Raw genomic sequence first — 16,864 nt, forward strand, 5'->3', positions numbered from 1 at the left:
GCACTTAAATAGCGAATGGAGGACGCGTTTCCTGTGGTTCATTTTCATGCCAGCCAGGTAGGCTATACTCCTCTTGTAAAGATAAGCAATGTGCTTAATATTTGCCTAATATTAGGAAAGTTGAGAAACAAATATAGTAGGCCTAGCCTATAGAAAGCTGATGGGAGCCTATAGAAATGTTGCGCAACATGAGCTCATGGGCTCTCATGAAGTGTTTGATTAGATTTTCGATTACATTTGCATTGATGTCAGAGTGATTAGAGGGACAATAGAGTGCTGAGTACCAGGCAGTTAGCAAGTTTGGTAGGCTACTAATGACCATCAGCAGCATCAGAGCTTGGAGAAGCCTAATTACCGTGACTAAATGGTCACGTTGAATTTGACTGCCTTCTTGACTCGTGACCGGCGGTGTGGCGGTAATACGGTCACCGCAACAGCCCTAATCACATCTCAAATTCCACCAGACTGCAGTGGAGTTAAAGGAATTTCACAACCATAATACCACAACGTTGTTCTGTTTATGCCAAGACATTGAAACAATAGCCATTAAGGGCAATATGGAGGAATGGGATGTTTTGGCAAGATTTCACAGGTTGTTATGATATCACAGCAGCTCTTGTCTAAATTTGTCATTGACCCAGTAAGCCTGACAATGACAAAATGAGGCCTAAATACAGGCTAAATACAGGCTAAATACAGGCTAAATACAGCCTAAATACAGGCTAAATACAGGTCAGACTTCTGTGAATGCCACTGCATTGCAGGTGACTCTGAACACCCACCACCCCACACCCTCACACTAACTCTTTCTCATCACCAATATCTACCATCTCTTAAGCCGTGTTTCATAATTCCATTGTTAATATGGTGGCCCAATAGCTGACCCCCTGCAACTCTGTCTAGGCTCCACATCCATAAACAAGCTCTCTGATTGGCTGAGGGCAGTGCCAACAGCCCCACCCCCCCGACCCCCCCTGACATGTGGCAGATGACATTAACAGTTCCTCTGATGGACGTTTTTAACACAGCTTTCACACATAGGCTAACCCTACAGTAGCGTTGACAACAATGCAAACGACAACAGTGAATAGCTTCTAGAGGAATGAGATACAAAGTAACTTTACAGCATTACTGGAAACAAGATATCAATCTGAGTTTTCTGCTCTAATCTGCTCTTACTACCTGTTTATTATCTATCCTGATTGCCTAGTCACCTACATGTTCATATTACCTCAATCACCTCAACTACCTCATACCCCTACACATTGACTCGGTACCGGTACTCCTTGTATATTGCCTCGTTATTGTTATTTTATTGTGTTACTTTTTCCTTTTTTGTGTGCACATTTTCGTACTTTTTAACTCCGCATTTTTTGGAAAGGACTCGTACGTAAGCATTTCCCAGTAAAATCTACACCTGTTGTATTCGGTGCATATGACAAATACATTTGATTTGATCCTCTGTATAGCTTTAACAGATAACGCACAATACAATCTTGTTTTACATTTATCTCATTTCCAGAAGCTAATGACTGTGACCATACATGACTCATCACTCTGGGCGTGTGGTGCCAGGAAAATAACCTCTCACTCAACGTCAACAAAACAAAGGAGATGATTGTGGACTTCAGGAAACAGCAGAGGGTGCACCCCCCCTATCCACATCGACGGGACCGCAGTGGAGAAGGTGGAAAGCTTCAAGTTCCTTGGCGTACACATCACTGACAAACTGAAATGGTCCAGCCACGCAGACAGTGTGGTGAAGAAGGCGCAACAGAGCCTCTTCAACCTCAGGAGGCTGAAGAAATTTGGCTTGGCACCTAAAACCCTCACAAACTTTTACAGATGCACAATTGAGAGCATCCTGTCGGGCTGTATCACCGCCTGGTATGGCAACTGCAATGACCGCAACCGCAGGGCTCTCCAGAGGGTGGTGCAGTCTGCCGAACGCATTACCGGGGGCAAACTACCCGCCCTCCAAGACACCTACAGCACCCGATGTCACAGGAAGGCCAAAAAGATAATCAAGGACATCAACCACTCGAGCCACTGCCTGTTCACCCCACTATCATCCAGAAGGCGAGGTCAGTACAGGTGCATCAAAGCTGGGACCGAGAGAATGAAAAACAGGTTCTATCTCAAGGCCATCAGACTATTAGCTAGTCTCCTGAGTGGCGCAGTGGTCTAAGGCACTGCATCGCAGTGCTAACTGTAACACTAGAGATCCTGGTTCGAATCCAGGCTCTGTAGCAGCCGGCCGCGACCGGGAGACTCATGGGCGGCGCACAATTGGCCCAGGGTAGGGGAGGGAATGGCCGGCAGGGATGTAGCTCAGTTGATAGAGCATGGCATTTGCAATGCCAGGGTTGTGGGTTCGATTCCCACGGGGGGCCAGTATAAAAAAATATGTATTCACTAACTGTAAGTCGCTCTGGATAAGAGCGTCTGCTAAATGACTAAAATGTAAATGTATTAAATAGCCATCACTAGCACATTAGAGGCTGCTGCTGCCTATTGAAATCACTGGCCACAGAAATGGAACACTAGTCACTTTAATAATGTTTACATATCTTGCACTAATCTCATATGTATATATTCTATAATATTCTACTGTATCTTAGTCCATGCCGCTCTGTCATTGCTTGTCCATATATGTATATATTCTTAAATTCCATTCCTTACTAGATTTGTGTATATTGGGTATATGTTGTGAAATTGTTAGATATTACTTGTTAGATATTACTGCACTGTCGGAGCTAGAAGCACAAGCATTTCGCTACACCCGCAATAACATCTGCTAAACACGTGTATGTGACAAATAAAATGTGATTTGATTTGACAGTCCAGGGCCCGTATTCATAAACCGTCTCAGAGCGCTGATCTAGGATCAGGTCCCCCCTGTCCATATAGTCTTATTCATTATGACCTAAAAAGCCAAACTGATCCTAGATTTCCTATTCTGAGACGCTGTGTCTGTGTGTGTGTGTGTGTCAGATGAGAGTCCCGTGCTAAAGGCATGTGGAGCCACAGACGCATGGCCGACAGCTACCAAGTGCCTGACGCTAATGCTCCCTCCCTCTCTCTCTCCCTCTCTATCTCCCTCTCACACATTCATCTATCAATCTAACGCTCTTTTCCTCAAAGTCCTCCTGCTCTTATGCTTGTGTCATCATACGTTGCAACATTTGATTTTAACAACATAAAAATTAATATGATTTGCAAAGAGGATTTCCGAATACTTCATCAAGCAGTACACAAGTCCAAAATCACGTCTGTCACTCCCTGTCATGACAAGGATAAGCTTACTTTTGAATATTATTTGCTGCACTAAGCCTATACATCCCATTCCCCTAAGCTCAAATACTAGGACATGGAGGTAGCTGCCACACAGCTCAGCTACAACTTATGTCATATGGTTAGAGTATATACAGTGCATTCGAAAAGTCAACATACAATACCCCATATTGACCCAGCAAAAACGTAAATATGACATTTACATAAGTATTCAGACCCTTTACTCAGTACTTTGTTGAAGCACCTTTGGCAGCGATTACAGCCTCGAGTCTTCTTGGGTATTACGCTATAAGCTTGGCACACCTGTATTTGGGGAGTTTCTCCCATTCTTCTCTGCAGATCCTCTCAAGCTCTGTCAGATTGTATGGGGAGTGTCAGTGCACAGCTATTTTCAGGTCTCTCCAGAGATGTTAGATCGGGTTCAAGTCCGGGCTCTGGCTGGGCCACTCAAGGACATTCAGAGACTTGTCCCGAAGCCACTCCTGCGTTGTCTTGGCTGTGTGCTTAGGGCCTTTGTCCTGTTGGAAGGTGAACCTTCACCCCAGTCTGAGGTCCTGAGCGCTCTGGAGCAAGTTTTCATCAAGGATCTCTCTGTACTTTGCTCCGTTCATCTTTCCCTCGATCCTGACTAGTCTCCCAGACCCTGCCACTGAAAAACATCTCCACAGCATGATGCTGCCACCAGCATCCTTCACCGTAGGGATGGTGCCAGGTTTCCTCCAGACGTGGCACTTGGCATTCAGGCCAAAGAGTTCAATCTTGGTTTCATCAGACCAGAGAATCTTGTTTTTCATGGTCTGAGAGTCCTTTAGGTGCCTTTTGGCAAACTCGAAGCGGGCTGTCATGTGCCTTTTACTGAGGTGTGGCTTCCGTCTGGCCACTCTACCATAAAGGCCTCATTGGTGGAGTGCTGCAGCGATGGTTGTCCTTCTGGAAGGTTCTCCCATCTCCACAGAGGAACTCTGGAGCTCTGTCAGAGTGACCATTGGGTTCTTGGTAACCTTCATGACCAAGGCCCTTCTCCCCCGATTGCTCAGTTTGGCCGGGCGGCCAGCTCTAGGAAGAGTCTTGGTGGTTCCAAACTTCTTCCATTTAAGAATGATGGAGGCCACTGTGTTCTTGAGGACCTTCAATGGTGCTGACATTTTTTGCTACCCTTCCCCATATCTGTGCCTCGACACAATCCTGTCTCGGAGCTCTACGGACAAATCCTTCGACCTCATGGCTTGGTTTTTGCCCTGACATGCACTGTCAACTGTGGGACCTTATATAGACAGGTGTGTGCCTTTCCAAATAATGTCCAATCAATTGAATTTACCACAGGTGGACTCCAATCAAGTTGTAGAAACATCTCAAGGATGATCAATGGAAACAGGATGCACCTGAGCTCAATTTCGAGACTCATAGGAAAGAGTCTGAATACTTGTGTAAATAAGGTATTTCTGTTTTTTATTTTTAATACATTTGCAAAAATATATTTAGTGTAGATTGATGAGGAAAAACATTTATTTAATACATTTTCGAATAAGGCTGTAACGTAACAAAATATGGAAAAGTTAAGAGGTCTGAATACTTTCCGAATGCACTGTATGTAGAGATATGGGCTACAGACATAGAGCCATGTTTTCTATAATGTAGCAGGCCTACTGGTTTACGTAAGGAGTTCAGATTAGTAACCTAGCTACAGCACAGTACCAGACATGTTGTAGGCTAGGCTCCACTCTTCCAAGTCGTATCTGAGTATCAACTATTTAAATAAAATATCAACCCTGAGAATATGGGATGAACCAGACTCCACTGGAACTCTGAGAGATAGATACTGAAAATGCAGTATCTTCTTCACAATGTTAAGAGATTTATGCTCAGAAGGAAGATGTTTAGGCTACGAAACATCAACCATAAGAATCGAATCGAATGAGCCAAAAGCCAACACAAAGTCTGATAGGAAATCAAACCAAGTGCATAAAATAAGCCAGCATGTATGCAATGCATATAGATTTATACTCCATTCACTGTCATATATAGCTATGTTTAAAAAGAATGAGCCATGATCCTCCATGAACAGGACCTGGCTTTCACTGGTCCCTCTCCCACAAGAACTGACTCCAAATGCCTCTCTCTCTCTGTGTGTATTTGAACCCAGGTCTGTTGTCTGTCTATCTATCTGTCTGAAGGGTGACAGTTAAGTGTTGCGGTGAGGGGGGCTCCAGGTACGAGGCAGAGAGGGCAGCATGAGATTTACACAGTGCAACAGGAGGCGTGAAACACACCCCACAGCCATATTGAGAAAAAAATATATTGAGAAACACCGGATCATGGCTTATTTAAGTAATAAGGCCCACGGCTAAGGGCTGTTCTTATGCACGACGCAACGCGGAGTGCCTGGATACAGCCCTTAGCCGTGGCATATTGGCCATATACCACAAACCCCCAAGGTTTATTGCTATTATAAACTGGTTACCAATGTATTTACAGCAGTAAAAATAAATGTTTTTGTCATACCCGCGGTATACGGTCTGACATACCACGGCTGTCAGCCAATCAGCATTCAGGGCTCGAACCACCCGGTTTATAATACCTGTTGGCTCATAGATAGTACAGCTGTGCAACCAAATGTGGAGAACAAGTGAAACAGCACTTGGGGACAGAGTTCATGCTTACCTCTTGCAGATAGCTTTTTGGTGTTGATTATTTTGGCGGCATATTCCTGTCCAGTACACAGCTTGACACATCTGCGCACCACTGAAAATGCTCCCCTGGAAACAGAGTTAAAAGAAACAGAACAGCCGGTCAGACATATTTCATAGTTTATAACATTGTCATTAAAATGAGGGAGCTATACAGTAGTTTCTCTGAATTTTATAGTAACCTACAGCAGGGGTGCAACTTTCACTGGGGACGGGGAGGACATGTTTCCCCCACATTCTGAAATTGCATTTTTGTCCCCCCAGTGTTATTGAAATGTGATACAAAATGAGGCAACAGTGTGCTTTAGGACAATGCGGATGCCTCCTAGCGGTCGGGTAGGCTGTTTGGAGTGTTTATCCGACTGGATAAAAAAAAAAAAAAAAGAACTACGGTACTATTTGTTTTATTCAAGTGGTCCTAATAAGGCTTTCTGCCAGCACAGCAATTGCCTCCGCCTTCTGTCCCTGGCTGGCATGATAATGATGGTAGCAGAATATACTGTAAGAGTTTGTCTACATAACAGGTTCCCTTGAGGTTCCCACCGCAAAGTCAGCAAGTACTGTATCATATAAGATGATTGTGTGTGTGTGTGTGTTTGTGTGTGACACGTGAGAGAGAAGGTGAACGCACAAAAGCATTTGTGTATTTGTTGCTGTTGTTTGTTGTTTTTAAGTATACCTGACACAAAATCAGCGTTGCCAACATTTGCTTTCTCATGTAAAATTTACTGAAGTATCCAAATTCAAATAGAAGCAGTTTAGATTAGATTAGACTTTTCGTCACATGCACAGGGCCGCAGGTGTAATTGCAGGGTACAGTGACATTCTTAAGCAGGTCAAAAAGAGAAGTGAATAAAACAATAATAATAATAATAATATATGCATACAGTGAGGGAAAAAAGTATTTGATCCCCTGCTGATTTTGTACGTTTGCCCACTGACAAAGACATGATCAGTCTGTAATTTTAATGGTAGGTTTATTTGAACAGTGAGAGACAGAATAACAACAAAAAAATCCAGAAAAACGCATGTCAAAAATGTTATAAATTGATTTGCATTTTAATGAGGGAAATAAGTATTTGACCCCTCTGCAAAACATGACTTAGTACTTGGTGGCAAAACCCTTGTTGGCAATCACAGCGGTCAGACGTTTCTTGTAATTGGCCACCAGGTTTGCACACATCTCAGGAGGGATTTTGTCCCACTCCTCTTTGCAGATCTTCTCCAAGTCATTAAGGTTTCGAGGCTGACGATTGGCAACGCGAACCTTCAGCTCCCTCCACATATTTTCTATGGGATTAAGGTCTGAAGACTGGCTAGGCCACTCCAGGACCTTATTGTGCTTCTTCTTGAGTCACTCCTTTGTTATTTTTTTTTCTTTTTCTTTTTTTCTTTCTTTTTTTTTCTGGGAATGGATCAGCTTAATATTGCAGATAGATTGTATCTTCTATCAATGTAATTGTCTGCATCACTTCCAATCCCCCATGTTTTTTTATTTTTTATATATATACTCCCCTTTATTACTTTTCAACCCCACCATCCTTTCCCTACTTGGAGTAAATTAGTGAACAACAATGCCCAGGCCTCTACTTCCGGTCTATACTTACTATCTACACCTTATGGACAGAGTTAATTTTACAATAATTCTATTATATATATATATATATATATATATATATATATATATATATATATATATATATATATATATATATATATATATATATATATATTTTTTTTTTTTTTTTTGCTCCTGAACTTCTTCTACTCTCAACCTCTCCGATCATTTTCATTGTGTCCATCCGGTTTGCTTCTATATGCCATATCTTTCTAACTGTGCTCCTTCCCAAAAGCTCCCAACATACAACCTATATACTTATTATGGACACAGTATGCTTACATTATTAGCTATCTTTGTTATTATTTGTTGTTATTTGTTATTAGTCCCATCCTTCAACTCTATTCAATACCTCCCATCTATCTCTTAACACCATCCATATAGGATTTCTATTTGCCATATATATTTCAACCGTACTGTGATGTTTTACAAAAATTCTGAACCTTTCTATTCTCATTGCTTCTACAGATTGTGAATTAAAAATAAACATTTTTGCTAAAAGTATTATTATATTATTGATTGACTATGACTTTTCAGATCACCCAGTAATGCTATCTGCAAGGTTAGTTCCAGGTAAATATTGCAATCCTTTAGCCATTCCTGGACCTGTGTCCAAAAACAAGCTACAAATGGACAGAACCAAAACAAATGATCTAATGATTCTGTCTCTTCACAGCAAAACCTGCAGAGCTGGGAAGATTGTATCCCCCATTTAAATAACATTCTATTGGTAGCAAGAATTTTATATAATAATTTAAATTGAAAGATTCTAATTTTTGAATCCGGTGTCGTTTTGCGTGTCAGTTCATAAACACTATGCCATGGGATCGGTACGTCAAAGATCTCTTCCCAACTATTTTGCAATCTATATGGGACGGCTGTCAATCCTTTGGTCCTTAAGTGAAACTGATATACTTTTTTATTTATCACAGTTTTCCTTAACCAATTATGTTCTTTAATGAAAGGCCGACAGACAAGTTCCTTACTTTCTCCCCCTTCCACTTTCCTCTTCCACTTTTGCGGTAAGGCTGCAATTATTTGGTTGTAATTTTGGGTAGAGCAGACATTTCCATATGTTTTTGTTAGCTGCATGTGCGACATAACTCCACCAGTCCTACCGATGATATCATTTACGAAGATTATACCTTTTTTAAACATTCTGTAAAAAAATAAAGGTTTTTTGTCAATTAGTATATTTGAATTTAACCACAATATTTGTTGCATTATTTGTTCTGTCGTTTCTGGAGGATTAAATTGAAATTGCAACCAACTTTCTATAGCTTGTTTTAGAAATAGTGACATTTGGGAGATTATTTCCTTTTCAAATAATTGAAAGTGAGAGGTTGTAATCTGAATAAAGGGAAAAAGGCCTTTCTTGAACATTGGGTGAGACAATCTTACTAATTTGCTTGAGAACCAGTTCGGATTTAAGTATAACTTTTGTATGACTGAAGCTTTTAGTGATAGGTCTAATGCTTTAATATTTAATAATTTCTGTCCTCCGAATTCATATTCATTATATAAATATGCTCTTTTAATTTTGTCTGGCTTGCCGTTCCAAATAAAATTGAATATTTTTTTCTCATATAATTTAAAAAACTGTTCGCTAGGCGTAGACAAGACCATAAGCAAATAGGTCAACTGTGATAATACTAAAGAGTTAATCAGGGTGATTTTTCCACAAATTGACAGGTATTTTCCTTTCCATGGTAGTAAGATCTTATCTATTTTTGCTAACTTTCTATAAAAAAGTATTGAAGTGAGATCATTTATTTCCTTTGGGATATGTATTCCGAGTATATCCACATCACCATCAGACCATTCTATTGGTAAACTACATGGTAATGTAAAAATTGTATTTTTTAGTGATCCAATACGTAATATAGTACATTTGTCATAATTTGGTTGTAATCCAGAGAGGTTAGAAAATGTATCTAGATCCTCTATGAGGCTGTGGAGGGATTCTAGTTGTGGATTTAAAAGAAAACATGAATCATCAGCGTACAATGACACCTTTGTTTTTAAGCCCTGTATTTCTAATCCTCTGATATTATTATTGGATCTGATTTTAATAGCTAACATCTCAATGGCCACAATAAATAGATATGCTGATAGTGGACATCCTTGTTTCATTCCTCTTGACAGTTTAAAACTTTCTGAGAAATAGCCATTATTTACTATTTTACACCTAGGGTTACTATACATGATTTTGACCCATTTTATAAGAGATTCTCCAAAATTGAAATGCTCCAGGCATTTATATCTAAACCCCAGTCGAACTTTATCAAATGCCTTTTCGAAGTCTGCTATGAATAGCAGGCCTGGTTTCCCATATTTTCCATAGTGTTCTATTGTTTCCAATACTTGCCTTCTATTATCTCCAATGTATCTTCCATGTAAAAAACCTGTCTGATTAGAATGAATAATATCCGACAATACCTTTTTAATTATATGCGCTATACATTTTGCTAGGATTTTTGCATCACAACACTGAAGTGTAAGGGGCCTCCAATTTTGTAAATGGACTGGATCTTTATATTTTCCAATTGTATCCTGTTTCAGTTATAATGAGATCAGACCTTCTTCTTGAGTGTCAGATAATCTACCATTTACATAGGAGTTGTTAAAACATGCTAATAACGGTCCGCTTAGTATATCAAAAAAGGTTTGGTATACCTCGACTGGTATGCCATCCAACCCTGGAGTTTTCCCGGACTTAAAGTCTTTAATTGCATCCAGAAGTTCCTCCTCTGTAATTTCACCTTCACATGAGTCTTTCTGTGTGGCTGTTAATTTGACATTATCAATAGAAAAAAAATCTCTACAATTAGCTTCAGTTAGAGGAGATGGAGGTGACTGAAAAGAAAACATATGCTTAAAGTACTTTGTTTCTTCCTTCAAAATATCATTTGGTGAATTATGGGTGACTCCGTCAATTGTAACCAGTTTCATTAAGTTCTTTTTGGTAGCATTCCTATGTTGAAGATTAAAAAATAATTTTGTGCATTTTTCCCCATATTCCATCCAGTTTGCTTTATTTTTATAATATATTACACTTGATCTTTCTTGAATAAGTTTCTCCATTTCTTTTTGTTTTTCCTCTAATTCATTCTGAGCCTCTATATTACAGTTTTTATTGCCATCTATCTGTTCTGTTAGATTTTCTATTTCCTTTCTTAGTATAAACTCTTTTGACCTAAATTGCTTTTGTTTTCGAGATGAGTACTGAATTGCATGGCCTCTAAAGGCACATTTAAAGGTGTCCCATACAATAAGGGGATTCGCTGTACCTATGTTATGTTGGAAAAAGTCAGTTATAAATTCCTTTGTTCTAATTATGAATAAATTATCATCCAATAGGCTTTGATTAAATTTCCAATATCCTCGCCCACGTGGAAATTCAGTAAGAGAAATGTATATGCCTATTATATGATGGTCCGACCGCATTCTGTCCCCTATCAACACTTTTTTTTACTTTTGGTGCCAACGAGAATGAGATAAGAAAGAAGTCAAGACGACTAGCTTGATTCAGTCTCCGCCATGTATATCTCACTAGATCAGTATATTTAAGCCTCCATATATCTACTAGTTCTAATGTATCCATGACATTCACAATTTCCTTAAGAGCATGTGGGTGATTGTTTGTGGTGTGATTTCCTTTACGGTCCATTGAGCTATTTAAAACAGTATTATAATCCCCCACCATAATAATATAGAGCCACTCCTTTGTTGCCTTGGCCGTGTGTTTTGGGTCATTGTCATGCTGGAATACCCATCCACGACCCATTTTCAATGCCCTGGCTGAGGGAAGGAGGTTCTCACCGAAGATTTGACGGTACATGGCCCCGTCCATCGTCCCTTTGATGCGGTGAAGTTGTCCTGTCCCCTTAGCAGAAAAACACCCCCAAAGCATAATGTTTCCACCTCAATGTTTGACGGTGGGGATGGTGTTCTTGGGATTTAATACTGTTTGAATTCAGGATTTCAGTCCTTCACAGCGTAGTGTGTTAGCAATTGTTTTCTTGGTGACTATGGTCCCAGCTGCCTTGAGATCATTCACAAGATCCTCCCGTGTAGTTCTGATTCCACACCGTTCTCATGATCATTGCAACTCCACGAGGTGAGATCTTGCATGGAGCCCCAGGCTGAGGTAGATTGACAGTTCTTTTGTGTTTCTTCCATTTGCGAATAATCGCACCAACTGTTGTCACCTTCTCACCAAGCTGCTTGGCGATGGTCTTGTAGCCCATTCCAGCCTTGTGTAGGTCTACAATCTTGTCCCTGACATCCTTGGAGAGCTCTTTGGTCTTGGCCATGGTGGAGAGTTTGGAATCTGATTGATTGATTGCTTCTGTGGTCCTCTGTAGCTCAATTGGTAGAGCATGGCGCTTGTAACGCCAGGGTAGTGGGTTCGATCCCCGCGACCACCCATACGTAAAAATGTATGTGCACATGACTGTAAGTTGCTTTGGATAAAACTGTCTGCTAAATGGCTTATTATTCTGTGGACAGGTGTCTTTTATACAGGTAACAAACTGAGATTAGGAGCACTCCCTTTAAGAGTGTGCTCCTAATCTCAGCTCGTTACCTGTATAAAAGACCTGGGAGCCAGAAATCTTTCTGATTGAGAGGGGGTCAAATACTTATTTCCCTCATTAAAATGCAAATCAATTTATAACATTTTTGACATGCGTTTTTCTGGATTTTTTTGTTGTTATTCTGTCTCTCACTTTTCAAATAAACCTACCATCAAAATTATAGACTGATCATTTCTTTGTCAGTGGGCAAACGTACAAAATCAGCAGGGGATCAAATAATTTGTTCCCCCACTGTACATATTTACAACTGTAACAATTATACATGTCCATTGGGGGGTGGGGGCAGGGTAAATGTCTGTTGTGGCCTTGTCAAATAGATGTAATTTACTATGATTTGTTAAAGGCCCAGTAGACTCAAAAACACGATATTCCTGTGTTTCATATATAGCGCCTTCAGAAAGTATTTATGCCCCTTGACCTGTTCCACGTTTTGCTGTGTTACAGCCTGAATTCAAAATGGATTAAAATAAAAAATAAAATCACCCATCTACACACACAATACCCCATAATAAGTTAAACACTTTCAATAGCAAATTTTCTGAAAATGAAATACACAACTATTGAATTTACATAAGTATTCACACCCCTGAGTCAATACTTTGTAGAAGCACCTTTGCCAGCGATTACAGCTGTGAGTCTTTCTGAGTAAGTCTCCAAGAACTTTCCACATCTAGATTGTGCAACATTTGCCCATTTTCTTTTTTTTTCTTTCTTCAAGCTATGTCAAATTGGTTGTTGATCATTGCTAGACAACCATTTTCAGGTCTTGTCATAGATTTTCAAGCATATTTAAGTCAAAACTGTAACTCTGCCATTCAGGAACATTCACTGTCTTCTTGGTAAGAAACTCCAGTGTAGATTTGGTCTTGTGTTTTTGGTTATTGTCCTGCTGAAAGGTGAATTAATCTCCCAGTGTCTGGTGGAAAGCAGACTGAACCAGGTTTTCCTCTAGGATTTTTCCAGTGCTTAGTTCCAATCCGCTTCTTTTTTATCCTGAAAAACTCCCCAATCCTTAACGATTACAAGCATACTCATAACATGATGCAACCACCACTATGCTTGAAAATATGGGGAGTGGAACTCAGTAATGTGTTGTATTGGATTTTCCCCAAACATAACACTTTGTGTTCAGGGTAAAAAGTTAATTGCTTTGTCACATTTTTTGCAGCGTCTTGTTGCAAACAAGATGCATGTTTTGGAATATTTGTTTTCTGTAGAGGCTTCCTTCTTTTCACTTTGTCATTTAGGTTAGTATTGTTGAGTAACTACAATGTTGTTGATCCATCCACAGTTTTCTTCTATCACAGCCATTAAATAATATTAAACTCTGTAACTGTTTTAAAGTCACCATTGGCCTCATGGTAAAATCCCTGAGCGGTTTCCTTCCTCTCCGGCAACTGAGTTAGGAAGGACGCCTGTATATTTGTAGTGACTGGGTGTATTGATACACCACCCAAAGTGTAATTAATAACTTCACCATTCTCAAAGGGATATTCAATGTCTGCTTTTTTTAAAAACTCATCTACCAATAGGTGCCCTTCTTTGCGAGGCATTGGAGCATTTCGCTGGTTTTTGTGGTTGAATCTGTGTTTGAAATTCACTGCTCAGCTGAGGGACCTTACAGATAATTGCATGTGTGGGGTGCAGAGATGAGATAGTCATTCAAAAATCATGTTAAAAACTTTTATTTCATGCAACTTATTATGTGGGGGCGGCAGGTAGCTTAGTGGTTAAGAGTGTTGTGCCAGTTACCGAAAGGTCGCTGGTTCTAATCCCCGAGCCGACTAGGTGAAAAATTTGTCGATGTGCCCTTGAGCAAGGCACTTAACCCTAATTGCTCCTGTAAGTCGCTCTGGATAAGAGCGTCTGCTAAATGACTAAAATGTAAATGTGACTTGTTAAGCATACTTTTACTCCTGAACTTAAAGAGTCATAATACCCATAAAGCCTAGTGGTCAAACAGGGAAATGGTTCCAATCATTTTTCCACCATTCATTTTTCCCATATGGGATTTTAGAAACACTTAAAATAAGGGCTGTGTTTCGTTTAGGCTCACCCTGGTGTGACGTTTTGATAACCATGTAAATCTCTCTAGGACAAGATGACTTGGTGGAATGGTGGGGAAAAAGTAAAGGGGGGTGAATACTTTCTGAAGGCCCTGTATATTTCCAACCTATGAAGTTGGAATAATACTGTGAAATGTAGAAAATTATGATAATGCCCTTTTGTTGTAAAAACTGTTTGAAAAGACCGGCTGAAATTTGAGCCTGTTTTGGTGGGAAGGAGTTTTGGCCTTCCATGGGGACATCACCATGCAGTAAATTAGTTAATAGACCGATAAGAACGAGAGTTCCAAACCTCTCTGCCAATAACAGCTCATTTTCAGTTTTCCCCTCCCCACTCAAACCGCTCCCAGACAGTCCTATCAGACCTGGCGCCAGGATAAAGTGACTAAGGGGGCAGTTGAAATCGGCGAGGGGGCTACATTTTTGGGGGGTTGTTGCATTGAAATTATATTGAATTCTGCTTATATAATCACGCTATACCACAATCAACATAAAGTTCAAATGCAGAGACTCCGAGATCAGTGAAATATTTAGCACAATATCCAGCCCCCTACAGCTAGGCCGGTTTGGTAATGAATATAGGCTACAAGATAGGGCATTCACCAATTACAAACAGACTGTGTGAATGCAGCCACACACACAGCTGTCTTACCAAAATAATGCAATCTAAATGCTGAATGTAGTAGCCTAGTTATTCATGCATGCAAACAAAAATACTGAATAGTAGTTTGAATACCGACACAACTGTGAATGCGAATGCTAGTTAGCTACATTAACAGTAAACAAACGCAGTAAACAAAAGGCGAATGGAGATCCAAATAACCTAAACTTAGCCTACAGCCTACTACAGTGAGATGCAGCCATGCATAGCTGTCTTGCCAAATAAATAGGCCTATACAGGCCTGCTTCAAACATGGAAAATCATGCCGCTCGCTCATTAGTTCAGCAACACGTTGTAATATTGCAATTCCCTTCACAACACACTATCACAATAAATGCAATTCTAAATTTCTAAGGAAAAAACTATATCTCACCTGGGATTCGATCTTGTTGCAAACGGCAAAAAGTTATTTAAAAGGCCAGTTGAAATTTCAAGCGTGTTTTAGTAACTTTGAATAGCAGATCGTGACGTTTGACTTCTGCTAAAGGGTGACTGCAATTCCTGATTTGGTCTTGTTTTTCATCAATGCTCATTAAGAAATGCTACGCTGGCTTGACATTCCAAAGCATATCAATGTAATTTGCCAGCTGTTGATATCTGACGATGTGATTTGTAACTTTGCAAGTTAACGTTAGCTTTGTTAGGTTATGTTGGCTAGCTAGCTAACTAACTACCGCAGAGGTTAACATGACTAAAGTTATGTGTTCTATTTAGAGTCCGATCTCATCAACATCTGCAGCGGCATCAACATCACGCTCAGCACCAGGAACTAGTGTGTCACCTTCTAAAATCTTATTAAAATCTACTAAATCTTTCCATGACTCCATGATGAGCAAATAAATGTAGGGGAGCTAGGCATAAACATGGTCTGTGTCTTGTTGTCATAGTTGGTGTGTTTACAAGTAGGCTACAACTTCTACTAGTCCCCTGTAGCTCAGTTGGTAGAGCATGGCGTTTGCAACACCAGGGTTGTGGGTTCGATTCCCACGGGGGGCCAGTATGAAAAATGTATGCACTCACTAACTGTAACTCGCTCTGGATAAGAGCGTCTGCTAAATGACTAAAATGTTTTTTTTTAAATGTACTGTCGTTTTCTCTGTATTGTGGAGGCTTAGTTGATTGTTAATGCAAGGCTTGAAGTCTAAATAGGAAAAAAGGAGGTATTAGCAAGAGGGGGGGGGGGGTGACTGACTGGTGTCTGTTGTGGGTGGGTATTGTGTGTGAAGGTTAGTATGCATGATCTATCGACATGACGGGGGTTGGGTGGATATAGTACGTTGTTTGAGTGTGTATTGATGGGGACAAAGTAGTAATATGTTGGCTGATCACTGCCTACTGTGTGTCCTACAGACTAATCCTGCTGCTGATGATGATGACGATGACCTTTGACACCAGCTTTAGTAGTACAGAACCTGCAGACCCATTGGATGAAAGCGTTCAGCCTGGAATATGCTCAACATCATCTGACTTTGAAACAAGCTTGAGAAAACAAAATCACCAATACATTAAACTGTCTACACTAAACTGTCTACACTAAACTGTCTACATTAAACTGTCCTCAAACCTGTCACACCCTTGCAGTCAGTTTTTGGCATGGGTGAGAGGGGCTGTTAGTGTACCCTTCTAGCCTGTTCACTCTATTGTTGGCAGTGTTTGTCTACTCAACAGCAACACTGTAGGTGCTCATACACAACAATACACAACTAGACTGTCTACAAGTCAAGCCCCCCTCAAACTTTTCACATCTTTGCCCATCATCTTTCACATCTTTGCCTCATTATTGACTCTGAGTGTAACGAAAACACATACCAGTCTACTGTACCATTTTTTTGTCTACAGATTAACATGGTTTATTGTATGGTTACACATCCTCATGATCAGTCTTCATGTCTTTCCAAGAGACTTGCAGTACATACAAATCTTCTGCAAGAGGTCAATGC

General features: G+C 40.2%; 1 protein-coding gene across 1 annotated transcript in view; it reads right to left on the bottom strand.

Annotated features, from left to right (window-relative positions):
• LOC311144404 (calcium/calmodulin-dependent protein kinase type II subunit beta-like) overlaps positions 1–16,864 on the bottom strand; it is a gene marked incomplete at both ends in the record, with an annotated part of 107,006 nt that overhangs the window by 82,105 nt on the left and 8,037 nt on the right. Inside the window, one exon of the mRNA XM_084180413.1 lies at positions 5,956–6,050. Coding sequence (XP_084036539.1) covers positions 5,956–6,050 — 95 coding nt within the window. The remainder of the gene's footprint in view (positions 1–5,955; positions 6,051–16,864) is intronic.

This window comes from Coregonus lavaretus (assembly GCF_964263955.1).
Source record: "Coregonus lavaretus genome assembly, chromosome: 17".
NCBI lineage: Eukaryota > Metazoa > Chordata > Actinopteri > Salmoniformes > Salmonidae > Coregonus > Coregonus lavaretus.